This window comes from Macrobrachium nipponense, chromosome 23, assembly GCF_015104395.2.
Source record: "Macrobrachium nipponense isolate FS-2020 chromosome 23, ASM1510439v2, whole genome shotgun sequence".
NCBI classification, from domain to species: domain Eukaryota; kingdom Metazoa; phylum Arthropoda; class Malacostraca; order Decapoda; family Palaemonidae; genus Macrobrachium; species Macrobrachium nipponense.
In genome coordinates, this window is record NC_061090.1 from 67,073,653 (window position 1) to 67,090,413 (window position 16,761).

General features: G+C 35.7%; 1 protein-coding gene across 1 annotated transcript in view; it reads right to left on the reverse strand.

Annotated features, from left to right (window-relative positions):
- The window catches only part of LOC135198089 (uncharacterized), a 399,798-nt gene that overhangs the window by 21,805 nt on the left and 361,232 nt on the right, over positions 1-16,761 (reverse strand). Inside the window, exons 15-18 of the mRNA XM_064225521.1 lie at positions 13,012-13,173; positions 5,374-5,451; positions 998-1,088; positions 156-333 (exon numbers count right to left, since the gene is read on the reverse strand). Of these exons, the coding sequence (XP_064081591.1) occupies positions 156-333; positions 998-1,088; positions 5,374-5,451; positions 13,012-13,173 (509 nt within the window). The remainder of the gene's footprint in view (positions 1-155; positions 334-997; positions 1,089-5,373; positions 5,452-13,011; positions 13,174-16,761) is intronic.

Below are 16,761 nucleotides of genomic sequence, written 5' to 3' on the forward strand. Positions count from 1 at the left end.
TTTCAAATCCAAATCCCAATGTTTAACTAAAAATAATCTACAGCTTAGCTCAAACCCCAGTTCAATTTCAAAGCCAAATCCCCATGTTTAACTCAAAATCCACAACTTAGCTCAAAACCCGCAGTTCAACTCACCAAATCCCTAGACCCACTCACCGTGACGTGAAGAGTAGGGATGAAGTTATGCTCGGGTCTTGGAGAGGACCTGATGCCGTGGTGGACCGTGTCGTGGGGCTCGTCCCTCGTGTAGGCCAGGGAGTTGCGCTCGTCGATTGGCAGAGCGCCTAATGAAATCACGCCGCCCTTCTGTTTGCCGCTGCGATGGGCACGACGCCTTTAGATAAGAACGGTGTAGAAAAAAAACAAGAGGGGTGAGAAACAGACAAAGTGAGAATCTAAGTAAAACAACGCTGCACTGAAATCGTGGCACGTATGTGGTTGCTAATTTAAATATCGTACATACAATGCATACATAATGTTAATTGTTAATGTCTATACTGAGACACAGACCCCTTCAATAATAGAAAACAATAACTTAAAAGACTGAAACCTAAGAATTACAGTCTTTGCGACCAGAAGACGTTAAAATGAGGCATATTGTACAATACATCGACGTTAAAATGGTTCAAATTATTCTATACAAGACACAGTTGTCCTTAACACTGATACAAGACTGGAAGACGTTAAAATGAGTCAAATTACTTTATATAAGACACAGTTGTCATTAACACTGATACAAGACTGGAAGACGATAAAATGACTCAAATTACTCTAATTAAGACACAGTTGTTCTTAACACAGACACAAGACTTGAAGACGTTAAAATGAGTCAATATAACTCTAAAGATTCAGTTGTCCTTAACACTGATATAAGATCGGAAGACGTTAAAATTCATCGATATAACTAAAGACTCAGTTGTCCTTAACACTCAGCCACAATCATTTTTCAAATAATCTCCTGACCACTGAGACAGAGCAAGACTTTAGGGCAGACTCACCTCCACACGAAGAACAAAACGAAGAGAAACATCAGAAAGAGAAGAACAGTAATTAAGATGGCGATGAGACAACCTTCGTCACATCCAGCTCCTGTTTCTGGAAAAAAGGAATTCTTAAGTACGGAACTTATATCGACTATTTAAAATTAAATCAAGTTACTCTGTTCTTCTATAATATATATACATTTAGCTCCAAATGTCCTTCAATGTCCAATTCTATCTACCTCGGAATTAATATTTTTTCATGTATATTAACCGAAGGGGAATCTTTTAGTTGATAATAATTCCGTCCTCTCGTGGATTCGAACTAGCGCACAGAGGAGGAATCACGACTTCAGTGAAGTTACCGACTTGTTGGCCGAGTCGGTAACTCACTGAAGTCCTCATTTCTCCTCTGTGCGCTTAGCTGGTTCGAATCCACGAGAGGGCGAAATTATCATCAACTTAATAATTCTCCTTTGGTTAACATATATGAAAATATATTAATTCCAAGGTAGGGCGAATTGGATATTAAAGGACATTTGTAGCTTAATGCATGCATATAAATCACGGTGATGCGATAAAAATTCATATATATATATATATATATATATATATATATATATATATATGTATATATATATATATATATCTATATATGCAATTATATATATAATATATATATATGATATAGATATATATATATGTATATATAGATATATATATATCTATATCTTTATATATATATATACATATATATCTATATCTATATCTATATATATCTATATATATATATAATATATATATATATCATATATATATATATATTCTATATATATATACTATCTATATATATATATATCTATATATACTATATATATATATATATATATATATATATATATATATATATATATATATATATATATATATACAGTAGAAGTCATAATACTTTGCGTGGTAGGGAAGATGGAAGAAGAAAAAGAGTACAACAAACTAAAAATATTCAGGAAAAATCAATTATTAAAGCAACCATCATAAAATTTGGAATGAATAATCACCAACTCCTGCCCTAGTACTTGATAGGCATGCCACAACGTTTACGGACTTTCTGGAGTGTCCTTGGCATTGAATCTGAAAACCGCTGCAGGAGGGACTCGTACAGATCGTCCCAAGCACGTTTCAAACTTTGCCCTGCAAGACGTGTCCACATTCAGTAACTTTCTTTTTATGATTGCTTAATGATTGAAATGGCTGGGGAATTCCCTGGCTAGTCGTGGATATGTTCAATTCCACAATCTCTAAGCCACAAAGTATTCTGTTTGGCGGTATGATCCCCAGTGCTCGAATCTTAATCCAATGCCATTGAAAATCAGCCATTGAAACGAAAAAAAATTAGTCTGAGTGAAATTGACTAATTGGGAACTTAACTAGAGATACTGGCTCACTCACAGAAAGTGTAACTCTGTGTAAGAGCTCTTCAGTAACCTGTTGGATGTAGCGACTGTTGGATGTCAAATTCTTTTCTTGGGCTCTGCCATAGCCGTTGCTAACATTATTTTGTGTGGTTGAGTGAGTGTGGTTGTATTAACAATGTCTAAACCGTATACTTCCATTGAGATATCGTGTGAGAGTGATACAACTTTACTAGGAAGGCCTTAAAACTGGTGTAATTAGCCAAATAATTGGCGTGAAACAACGGAATGTCTAAAACATTCTGAAAACTTTTCGTGACTCGAGAGGGAAAGAAGTACCTAAGGGTAGGACCAGCCCTGGGAGGCCCCTTATTATTAGTAAGATGGAGTTAAGAGTTCTCGCCAGGAACATGGAGACCTCAATGTTCCTGGTGAGAACTCTTAACCCCTTCTTACTAATAATAGGGGGCTTCCCAGTGCTGGTTCTAGCCTTGGGTACTTCCTTCCCTCCCGACTCACGAAAAGTTTTCAGAATGTTCTGGACAGTCCGTTGTTTCACGCCAATTATTTTGCTAATTACACCAGTTTTATGGCCTTCCTCGTAAAGTTGTATCACTCTCACACGATATCTCAATGGAAGTATACGGTTTAGGCATTGTTAATACAACCACACTCACTTAACCACACAAAATAATGTTAGCAACGGCTAAGGCAGAGCCCAAGAAAAGAAATCGACATCCAACTGTCGCAACATCCAACAGGTTACTGAAGAGCTCTTACACAGAGTTACACTTTCTGAGAGTGAGCCAGTAGCTCTAGTTAAGTTCCCAATTAGTCAATTTCACTCAGCCGAATTTTTTTTCGTTTCAATGGCTGATTTTCAATGGCATTGGATTAAGATTCGAGCACTGGGGATCATACCGCCAAACAGAATACTTTGTGGCTTAGAGATTGTGGAATTGAATATATCCACGACTAGCCAGGGAATTCCCCAGCCATTTCAATCATTAAGCAATCATAAAAAGAAAGTTACTGAATGTGGACACGTCTTGCAGGGCAAAGTTTGAAACGCGCTTGGGACGATCTGTACGAGTCCCTCCTGCAGCGGTTTTCAGATTCAATGCCAAGGACACTACAGAAAGTCTGTAAATGTTGTGGCATGCCTATCAAGTACTAGGGCAGGAGTTGGTGATTATTCATTCCAAATTTTATGGTGTTTGCTTTAATAATTGATTTTTCCTGAATATTTTTAGTTTGTTGTACTCTTATTCTTCTTCCACCTTCCCTACCACGCAAAGTATTATGACTTCTACTGTATATATATATATATAGCACTCGGGCTTACAAACCACATTTCTAAACCTAAGGAACCAATGCAAATTCTGACAGAGCATGCATACAATTCAGAATTCCTTAGTTAAGTCAGTGAAGAGCGTCAAAGTACCCAAAGTCAAGGACAAGTACTGAACTACGCACGTTATGGAAAGCAGCATAACAGGAAAAAGTAGAAAACCTTTTTTAAAATGAATGATTATCCATTTTCCGTTGGTTCACAATTGTTAGCGAATGGCTTAGTGAACGAACCTAAAAGGGCCCTTAGCAAATGTAGAAAGCTATTTTGGTGTTGTATGAACTTAACTACGAGAGTTGTATACGCATTTTCTTCGTTAATATATTATCACAGGTGTCAATCTTATCCTAGAAACAAGTTGATGTAGAACAAACTCACTTATCTTTCAATTTTTCTAAGCCGTACAATCATTAGGATTTATAATATGATTGCCCTCTCTTTCGACATATTACAAACACACCTACATGCAGTTATATACGTATATAACTGCATGTATATATATATATATATATATATATATATATATATATATATATATCATAATAACATCTTAAGAGTAAATTGCTCCATTACGAAGAAATATACAAAACAAATATATAAATATATATATATATATATATATATATATATATATATATATATAGTATATAAATATAATATATATATATCTATATATATGTATGTATGTACACACACACACACACACACACACACACACACACATATATATATATATATATATATATATATATATATATATATATATATATATATATATATATGTATATGTGTGTAGATATATATCCATATATATATAATATATATATTTGTGTGTGTATTTCTTCGTAATGAAGCAATTTACTCTTAAGATATTATTATGAAATAAAAATGGCAAATGTATTCCTACCATGAACTGGTTAAAAACGATCCTTCGATCGAATCCTCTGAGCACTTTGTCTGTATTTTTCCAGATCCTGTTCTCTCCTTCACTAGATTTATCTGTTGATTATCCCGTTTGCCTACATCTTTTCCAGGACCTCGATGGAAACGTTTTATCGCCATTTCCATATCATTTTCTTTGGCTTAATTCGTTCGCTTCTTAATAATTATTCCTGGTCATTGACTCACCTTTCTGTCGGGCAGTTTACAGAATTCCTCTGATAGTCACACAACTTTTCATGGTTTTCTCTTTCTATGATATTTCCAAACGCTTACCAATTTTTAAGGCAGTTTACTTTTCCCTTTGTTACATCCAATCCTTTCTTGTCAATATATCTTAGTTCACTGTAACGTATTCTTCCTATTTACAGTTCCTTCTTTCCAAAAATTAACTGTTTTCTAAGTTCATTGTTGCCTGTTCTTCCTAGTTCCAGTTCTTTCATTCTTTTCAGAAATGAACTGCTTTCTCTCTATGATATTACCAAATCATTTTCTATGCTTAACCTCCTTTTTTTCTGTAATACTTCCCAATCTTCACCTAGCCTCACTTTCCCCACTGGATTTTCCCCTCGTCCTAATGACTGATCTCCTTCCCTCGTCCGCAACTCTTCCCCTTACTTAGCTTAAGACTCTGACACTCGCTTTTAACACTAATCCCGTCCACCAAACACTTAGCAGTTTGTAAGACATACCGTGACTCTCTGACACCGGAAATATTGTCTGAGACCTATGGCCCTTCCTCCTCCGTTTGGAAGACAGGCGTTTCTGTCCTAAGTGTGAGAAGTCAAGACATTCGTAAATAAAACGGGTTAGTGTCATCGGGATTTAGTCAAATGAAGACTGACTTTAGGGTGGTGAATGAGAAAGCACATGAATTTAAAAGATTGACTGTGAATGCTTGCATACGGCAGTATACAGTGATTTAAGGGATACAAAATAAAGAGGTTATTGTGCTTCAAGATGGACAAACTAATAGTCTATCTGTATACATGCTAATTAAATTAACAGTTAATTGTATGTGAGATATACTTCTTACATAAACGAATGAAAATTAATGCAAAGCAACTAAAAAATTAAAAGTTTGTGTCATTGAAGTACGACCTTGTTGCTGATATAAATAAAAACATAAATTAAGGCAGGAAATGTCATTTACTTGTATCAACAAATTAGTGAGTAGGTAGAATCAAATTTTACTTTTTAAATCTAGGATATAAAATCATTCACACACGGGATGACTATTTATGTAGGAACATGAATTAGCTGCTTTTCACCAATAGTGATAACAGTATAAAAGAAAATTACATGACATTTCAGTCAAACTATTCAGCCATTTATGAAATGTACTGTGTGAAAACAAATATTCAATTAACTTATTTATTTGTATTAAGTGAAAATTTGTAAATAGTCTTATTTATTTGTATTATGTGAAAAATCTTAAATAGACTTATTTGTTTGTAAATAAATAATTTTAAACAATTAAGTTTACACAGTAATTTCCAACTATTGAAAAGTTTTTATTTTTATTCTAATGCTACAGTTAAACAAACTAATAAATCAGATAAAATTGCGCTTAGAAGTAAGTATACATGCACAAAAATACATGAGCTAATTCAAGGCAAATGTAATACATAAAAAAGCAAGCTTTACAGAAGCATGCAATAGGTAAACAGATGTTCGCAAGCAAGCATCAATAAAATTTGCAAATTTTAAAAGCTTAGTTCCAAAGAAAATATAAAAGTGCATATAAAGAAATCTTTGAAAACTTGTGCCCGTTGAAGAAAGGAACAGGATTCGTAAGGTGCCACAAAATTAATGGAAGGTTTCATTCTTTATTCAAGTCGACTGTTAAACAGTATTTACGAAGTATAACAACAAATTGTATTGCTAGAAATCAGTACTGCTTCTGTCCTGAACAAAAAGTTAAGTCATGTTAAAGAATGAACTCTTAAATACATACATACACAGACACATATGTACGTGTATATGTATATATATATATATATATATATATATATATATATATATATATATATATGTATATAGTATATATACATGCATATATATATATATATATATATATATATATATATTTATATGTAAGAATATATATGTATATAAATATGTATATATATATATATATATATATATATAATATATATATATAGTGTATGTATGTATGTATGTATGTGTGTGTATGTGTAAACGAAAACGTTGAGTATTCCTCTTTATTCGGAAACGATCCTAAAATAATTTTTCTAGTGTTCTATTTTTAACTGGGGTTGGGACCGAGATTATACTCTAGCTATCTAAAAGGAACGAGAATTCCGAATAGTACTTTTGTGTCTGGCGTTCGTGAATCTATCTATCTCTCTATCTATCTATCTCATTTTAATTAGTAAGACATTCTGTTATTCATCTATTCGCAGACCTCTCGGTGTCTACTGTTAGACCGATGTACCATTCTGGGTCTGAAGTCGTTATTTCCCTGGGCGAATCTTATCTGCATCAGCAAATAAAGCTGCGTAGATCATGACGAGGGAGAAAGGGAGTAGGGGATGAATAGACTAAGGGGGTAAAGGGTGAGGGAGGAGGAGGAGTAGGAGGAGGAGGAGGAGGAGAAGAGGGAGGAGAGAGCGGACGGATACCTCCTCACCACATTCTAAAAATAGCACCAAAATCCAAATATGTAGCCAGAGAGAGAGAGAGAGAGAGAGAGCAGCGAATAATTTTGTTGCAGCGAACGAAACCCTCTATGGAGACTCAGCTTGAAGATTTCCGAAGGGTTGGTGGGGGGCGGCCACCCGAAACGCCCACGCTCCGTATGACATGAGAGAGAGAGAGAGAGAGAGAGAGAGAGAGAAGGAGAGAGTCTTAGTGAAAGGGTAGGTATCTGTCATTCATGCCTTTGCATCTTGACGTCATCATAGGGGAGGTTTTTTTTTTTTCGGGGGTGGGGAAGAATCTCAGTTGCATGGATATTTCAGTAAATGAGACTGGCCCGCTTACGAGGGTGGTGTTGGGGGGTGATGGGTGGTGGGTGGTTTGAGAATGGGGTTGGGGGGGGGGGGGAGGCAAAGGCGCATGCGCCGAAATGTTCCTCGGTTAACTGAACTGACGTCATCGAAATCAAAGGACTAGGTGAAACTTGTGGATTAATCGTCTGCTGTGGATTGTGAGTACCGTTCGATAAGTGAGACTCCCTGTTCTAAATCCATCAAATTTCCTTTTTGAATTATTATATGATCTTTACGATAATTCATTTTTTAAGCATTTTTTTCTTATGGGCTGACTTCTATTAATAATTAATATTCAAACATTGTCTTCCAGTTTCGCATTTCCACTTAGTCAGTTAAATACCACATAATAATCGATTGCAATCAGAATTCTTCGTGCAACGGTAGATAAGAAGACAATTCCCAGGCAGTAGATAAGAAAACAGTTCCCATACGGTAGATAAGAAAACCATTCCCATGCGGTAAATAAGATAGCAGTTCCCATGCAGTAAATACCAAACAATTCCCATAAGGTAGATAAGAAGACAATTCCCATAAGGCAAATAAGAAAACAATTCTCATGCAGTAGATAAGAAAGCAATTCCAATGCAATAAATAACATTTCAATACTGTAAATAAAAAAAAACAATTAAGAAAACATTTCCCATAATGTAGATAAGAAAACTATTCTCAAAAGGTTATAATATAAAATGAAATTCCCTTAAGTTAGATAAGAAAACAATCCCAGTGCGGTATTTAAAAATAAAAATTCCCATTCCAGTTTGCTCGTAATAATGACAATTCCCCCATTTTTTTTTTTAACATAATCCATCACAGGAATTGACGTTGCTCCCGGGCTGCAAAAAAAAGAAGAAAAAAAAAGCAGCGGGTTTCGTAATCTGGTACCATCACCCCCAACCCCCAAAAACCAAACCCAACCGCCACAACCCGAAAACCACCCCCTTCTTAAAGTTCTCTCCTACATAACGAACGAAATCCGCCCCCCCCCCCCAAAAAAAAAAAAATATCGAAGTAACTGACTTCCAAACAGAGAAAAGAGGATGCTTAGCCAGACACCTTACCTGGAGCAGTTGCGCATGCGTGGTTTCAGTTGTTAAGAGGGATTATTTCACGCCAATGTGATAAGAATAATATGGATTTCAAAGACAACAAAATCTAGAATTTAGGCCAAAGGCCGAGCACTGGGACCTGTGAGGTTATTCAGCGCTGCAAAGGAAACTGACAGTAGGAAGGTTTTAAATGTGATTAACTGAATATTGAATATTTAGGTCAAAGGCCAAGCACTGGGACCTATGAGGTCATTCAGCGCTGAAACGGAAACTGAGAGTAAAAGGTTTGAAAGGTGTAACGGGAGGAAAACCTCGAAGCAGTTGCACTATAAATCAATTGTTAGGAGAGGATGGAAAGTAAGATGGAAGAAAGAGAATACGAAGGGAGGTACAGTAAAAGTAATGAAGGGGGTGGCAGCTAGGGGCCGAAGGCATGCTGCAGAGAACCTTTATTAATGACTACAGTGCACCACATGAGGGTCACAGGAGGAAAACCTCAAAGCGGTTGCACTATAAATCAATTGTTAGGAGAGGGTAGAAAGTAAGATGGAAGAAAGAGAATACGAAGGGAGGTATAGTAAAAGTAATGAAAGGGGTGGCAGTTAGGGGCCGAAGGCAGGCTGCAGAGAACCTTAATTAACACCTACAGTGCGCCACATGATGTGTACTGACGGCACTAGCCTCCTACGGAGGTTGGCAAGTTGATGAATAGACATTATAAGTTTAGCTCTAGTGATTATATATAAATATATAGATCCAGTGATTAGATATAAGTATAGACCTATTGATTAGATAAAAGAATAGATCCGAATTATGATTGCGGACCCTGTTTTGAGGGCGGGTGAAGGACTCGGGAAACTGCTTGAGAGAGAGAGAGAGAGAGAGAGAGAGAGAGAGAGAGAGAGAGAGAGAGAGAGAGATATTTTCGCCAAGCCTTAACTTTCTTATATCACTTGATTAATGGACATATGTTTTATTACGAACTTTTCATTCGTGTTTACATATGCTTAGGCTCATGCAACTTACGAGTTTCTTATTCCCCTGTAACTCTACGGCCAATAATGAATTCATCCATAGAAAAAAAAGTCTTGCGATAAGATTATCTACCCGTAGTAGGGTAGATGATTCAGTGATTGTTTCATATATTTTAGGCATAATGCCAAGCACTGGGGCAAGTGAGGCCATTCAGCTCTGACACAGAAATTGACAGTGAAAAGCTTTCAAAGGTGTTACAGGAGGGAAACCTCAAAGCAGTTGCACTATGAAACAATTGTTAGGAGAGGGTGGACAGCATGATGGAAGAAAGAGAATATGAATGGACGTACAGTAAAAGGGAACAAAAGTGGTTGCAGTTAGGGGCCGAAAGCATGCTGCAAAGAACCTTGTCTTGCTGTCCAACCACTCCAACTTCGTCTTTTCACTTGTCTAAACCATTCGATGGGTGTAAAGTGCTCGCATGGACTGGCTTGACAGGGCGAATTTCTTGAACCAGCATCAGGTTACTTGGACTATTGATGAGGACGTCGGCAAATGTACACTTTCAGGGTGATATATGATCATCTTGCATCATTTCCTTCCATACCTTTTTCCCCTTTCCTTAATCTTGGCTTCAGCAGTTCACCTTCCTTCTTGTATTCACTTCTGCGCCCAATGGCGTCATTCAGTTCAAAATTGTCTCCCCTCCTTTGAATTCACCTTCATCTGCCTTAGTTTGCATCTCCTCCTACATTCCTTCTCCTTTCTTCCCAACTCTGTTCTATACAGAGATCACCTTTCCTTCCACCTAACATCGCTTTCTTGTAACCTAAACCCCTCCCCTAAACCCCCTTCCCCCCTCTACCAGGCGCTTGGTTAGCATCCCCCCCCCCACCCCCCAGCTCTGTCTCCAGTCATCCCTTCCTGCTAAGCTCCTCTTGTCGATTCTCAAGCCATCCGTGAAATGAAATGTTTTATGTAGTCTCGTGTTGCTGCGTCGATGTTCGCTTGTTTTCCTTGCGACATTCAGGTAATTACATTCTTGGTACAGGTATCGCAGGAGTCATTAATCTTCTTTCTTTTTCTTTTCCTTCTTCATTTTCTTTTGTTCTTCTTCTTCTTTCTGTTCTTTAAGGATTAACTTGACGACATTTTTTGTTTAATTACAAGAATGACCTCCATCAACGTAGGCGAAGTGCGTGCTGGACTGTGTGTGTGTGTGTGTGTGTGCCTGGCTGTATACACTCGCACAAACACATACACACACACACACACCACACACATATATATATTTATATATATATATATATATATAATATATATATATATATAATATATATATATGTATATATGTATATATATATATACATATATGTGTGTGTGAGTGTGTGTGTATGCGTTTGTGCGAGTGTATACAGCCAGGCGCACAGAGAGAGAGAGAGAGAGAGAGATTGAGAGAGAGAGAGAGAGAGAGAGAGAGAGTGATTATTTTAGAAGCAACAATCACAAACGTTACCTGGTACATATTGGAGAAAATGAGAGAGCGATATACTTCGAATGTTATATATATATATATATATATATATATATATATATATATATATATATATATATAACATTCGAAGTATATCGCTTTCTCATTTTCTCCAATATGTACCAGGTAACGTTTGTGATTGTTGCTTCTAAAATAATCACTCTCTCTCTCTCTCTCTCTCTCTCTCTATCTCTCTCTCTCTCGCTCTCTCTCTTCTACTCTCTCCTCTCCTCTCTCTCTCTCTCTCCTACCTCAAGCATGCTCTATTCCCAGCACACTTTCAGCCGCTGAGTGACAGAAAGGGCCAGCAAGTGTATTTACATATCAAGGGAGCCTTGTCATATATACCTTTTGCAATTTGCAAACTGCATTCAGGTCTGTGCGTGCTTGCGCGTGCAGAATTCGGCGGCTTTTATAGTGGCTTAGGTCTCTGTATCTGCTGTTTTATTTTTACTAGCAATAAATGTCTACACGGTATACAAACAAGGGGATCCACGCGATTTAAGAATTAACACCCGATTGTTTTCGAATAAAAATCTACGCGAGTAGTAAGAGGAAAGAATATATATCCTTAAATTTACGCAATCGCCGATGAAGCGAGAGATGAGTAATTCAAGAATTTCGTTTATCCAGGATAAAGAAGAGGAAATTATAAGCATCGAATGAAGACAGATTAACTGAAGACATTTATTCATTAATTAGTTCATTATCCCGACAATCAACGAATAAAACAATCTGGGGATATATAACAAGATATTCAAGACAAATAAACGCGCATTATTTCAAAAGCATCGCACCGGTGGTTCAAATAAGCATCGGTATGCCACTATAGGAAAATATATGTGTATTTTAGCGAACAAAAAGGAACCACAAGCAGTCTGGTCAGAAAGTTGTCAAAAGGAATGTTGGTCAGATTAACCAGAAAAATTCTCATATTCTACAATCATTGCGAATCAAAGAAGTTAGAATCTACAATCAGTTTTAAAATTGCCCTCTGCAATACACTTGAATCACTGCGAGTAGCCAAGTTTCTGAAGCTTGAACACTTGGTCACTCAGCAGTCAATTCACAGGAACAAAGCTGAACAGACAGCTTCGAAATGGCCACAGTCTACAGAAGCTCCTCAAAAGCAAAGCTGAACAGTTTCAGAAATCTATATTATTTTCGGTTGTTTTTTATATATATAAAAACCCCAGAAATTGGCTCAATTTTTCCATAACACATATATTAGTTGAATAGACAACTCCAAAATGGGCATAGTCTACGAAAGAGCTTCAAAAGCAGAGCTGAACAGTTCAGGAATCCCTGTTATTGACTGTTTATGTATCTACTAACTCCAGAAATTGGTCGAACATCTTTATAAAAAATATATTGATCTGCAGAGATTTTACCTAGAATAGGGTTATATATATATATATATATATATATATATATATATATATATATCTATATATATATATATGTGTGTGTGTGTGTGTGTGTGTATAAGATATAAATTCAGAAATTGGCTCAATTTCTTCATAAAAAATGTATTGGTCTGCAGACACTGTCAAGATTAGAATTTTTCTACATATATAAAACCTAGAGAAATTGGCTCAACTTCTTTATAAAAAAATATATCTGTATTGGTCTCCAAAGACACTATCTAGATCTGAATCGATGCTGTCCATTTCGCAACGCAACCAAACAACATATTGTAGACGCTTCATTACTTCAGATGAAGTAAAACTAAAACAAAAATAAAATCCTTTTTCCCACCTTGACTTGGTATGGGCAAAGACCCTGGGTAGTCTGGATCCAGAAACGAAGGGAAGCAGACGCACTTTCCATCGCTGCAGGTGAACAGCCAACGGCAAGACTGGACTCCTCGGCCTTCGGGGCCTATAAGCCCAAAGGCTTTACCGGTGAAATCCTCAGCATCTGTAATAATAATAATAATAATAATAATAATAATAATATGTTATATTGAAGGCGACTGGTGCTTCAGCTGCATCTATTTTATAGAACCTCCCGACTATAAATTAGAGTAGCACCGAAAATATCGTCAGTTTACTTAAACCGATTGAAATTATCTGGTCGAATCCAGAAGAAACGTCGGCATAATATAACCTACGGTCATTGCACACCAGATTTCAGTATATATGAATTTCATCAAATTCATTGATCTTTTCATATATATCTAATAGGCACGTTACTCGCCAACCTAAATAATATTGAAAAAGCAGTCTCCCTCAACAGAACATGCTTGAAAGAGTCTTCTACCTAAATACAATAATAATAATAATAATAATAATAATAATAATAATAATAATAATAATAATAATAATAATAATAATAATAATAATAATAATAGTATTATTATTATTATTAAATTTCTCTCACACTGTGATCGAAGTATAAAGGTAAATATGATTATATTTATGCCTACGTTTCAAGGATATGTCAAAGTAGGTAAAAAGGCATACCTGGAGAGAGAGAGAGAGAGAGAGAGAGAGAGAGAGAGAGAGAGAGAGAGAGAGAGAGAGAGAGACCTTACCTTACCTTACAGACCTTACATCTTGTTCGGGTTGCCCCAGGTCCCACAGTATGAGACATCTCTAATGTCTACCAGAGAGTTGCTAGTACATCTTCCGGTATATTTTGCATCTTCCAATCTTGGATGGTCTGGGATGCAGTTTAGATATTTGTCGAGCTTATTCTTAAACACATCTATGCTCACTCCTGTTATATTCCTCAGATGAGCTGGCAACGCATTGAATAGACGCTGCATTATCGATGCTAGTGCGTAGTGGATTAATGTCCTGTGTGCTTTCCTCACTTTTCCTGGTATAGTTTTGGGCACTATTAATCTACCTCTGCTTGCCTCCTTTCTGATATTTTTAGCTCCATGATGTTTTCAGGCTAATTCCTTCTAATCTGTTTCCATGCCTGAATTATCATTTAGCGTTTCTTCTCCTTTCTAGACTATATAATTTTAAGGATTGTAGTCTTTCCCAGTAGTCAAGGTCCTTAAATTCTTCTATTCTAGCTGTAAAGGACCTTTGTACACTCTTTATTTGTGCAATATCCTTTTGATAGTGTGGGTACCATATCATATTGCAATATTCAAGTGGACTACGAACATATGTTTTATAAAGCATAATCATGTGTTCAGCTTTTCTTGTTTTGAAATGCCGTAACAACATTCCCATTTTTGATTTGCATTTTGCCAATAGAATTGCTATTTGATCGCTGCATAACATGTTCCTATTCATCATCACACCAAGGTCTTTAACTGCTTCCTTATTTGTGATTGTCTCATTATTAGGTCCCCTATATGCATATAGCTTTCCTTCTCTGTCTCCACAATTTATTGATTCAAATTTATCAGAGTTAAATACCACCCTATTTACCTCTGCCCAATCATATACTTTGTTAAGGTCTCTTTGTAGCGCGTTCCTATCTTCATCACAAGTAATTTCTCTACTTATTCTTGTGTCATCGGCGAAACTACTCACTACCGAGTCCTTAACATACTGTCTATGTCTGCAATCATAATAACAAACAGTAATGCAGCTAACACCGTACCTTGTGGCACACTGGAAATTACCTTAGCTTCATCCGATTTTTCAATCGTTTGCAATCACTATCTGTTTTCTGTTGTGTAAAAATTCTTTTAACCATCTTCCTACTTTATCCACTATATTATGTTTTCTAATTTTCTTCGCTAATATATTATGGTCTACCTTGTCAAAAGCTTTTGCAAAGTCTAGATAAACCACATCTGTTTCATTTCCGCTTTTCATATTTTTGTATATGTTTTCACGGTGGACTAACAGTTGGGTTTGTGTATTTCTTTTTCTGGGTACGAAAACCATGTTGTCCTAATATTAAACAAATTATTTTTTATTAAATGTTTCATAATATTTTTCTTCATTACCCTTTCATACACTTTCATAATATGTGATGTTAGACTCACAGGCCTATAATTACTTGCCTCTAGTCCTTGATCCACTTTTGGAATTGTCAGGGGTAAATAATATGCTAATTTGTGCTCATCATCAAATTCGTAGCCTGTATCTACACTTTGTCTTAACAATATTGCAAGTGGCTTTGCGATAGAATGAACTACTTTCTTTAACAAAAATAGCAGGAACTCCATCAGGCCTTGCTGCAGCTCCATTTTTAATTTCATTAATAGCCTGCACAATATCAGCTTCATTAATATCTATGTCAGCTAAATATTCACTATTTTCGTCCCTTACTTCTATAGCATTAACTTCATTATCTATTCTAGGGGTGAATTGTCTCTTATATCGTTCTGCCAATATGTTGCAAATTTCCCTTTTTTCATTCGTTAATCTCCCATCAATTCTTAGAGGGCCTATTTCTATTCTTCTTATATTCATATTGTTCGTGTATGAGTATAATAGTTTGGGGTTTTGCTTGATATTTATTAGGGTTTTTTCTTCCAAGTCCCGTTTTTCATTTTCTTTTGATTGTATAATCTTGTTCTGCATTTTCTATCTTACTTTTTAGTTCTATAACTTTCCATGCATTTTTTTCTTTTGCAAGACCTTTCTTCCACTTTCTGATTTTCTGGAACAAGATCCTTCTGTCTCTTGGTATGCATGACTGATATTTACTTTTCTTCTTCGGTATATATTTATCCACTATTTTCTCTAATATTTTATATAATATCTCCGTATTTACCTTTATATCATCACTTACGAAAACGTTATCTCAATCTTTGTTTAATTCTTCATTTATTTCTGACCATTTTATAACTTTACTGTAGAAGTTGTATTTTCCATATCCTTCCCACTTTTTCATTTCTTGCTTACCTCTGTTTTCACTTGCTTTGGGATGGACTGTTAATTCTATGACATTATGGTCTGAAATACTCGCATTATAAACTATTATTTCTTTAACATATTTCATCTCGTTCACAAATACTAGGTCTAAAGTATTTTCCTTTCTTGTTGGCAGGTGATTTATTTGTTGAATGTTGTATTCTAGTAGCATATCTAATAGCTTTCCGAATTGCCTCTTATCTTCTGCACTACTATTACTCTCTTTTTTATATGTATATGTAAAAGTACAACCACAATCTCCTATTCGTTCTTTCCAGTCTACGAAAGGAAAGTTGAAGTCTCCAGATAGGAGAATAGTCCAGTCCTTGTGATTTCTACATATATCATCCAATTTTTCTATTAATAAGTCAAACTCTTTAGTATTAGGAGGTCTATATATTACTATGTTCATTAATTTTTCAGATTCAAATTCTACCGCTATTAGTTCACATTCTGAGTTACTATATTTCTCATATAATTTTCCTTATTTTTTGTCTTTCCCATATATTGCGGTTCCCCTTGATTCCTATTTTTTCTATCTGATCTATAAGTTTGGAACCCTTTTATTTGATCATCATTCCCAGTCTCTTGGGAATACCAGGTTTCACTTATATTCATTATATTTATTTTCTTTTCAATTTGGGTTAAGTTCTTCTAGTACTCTATTTTTCTTTTT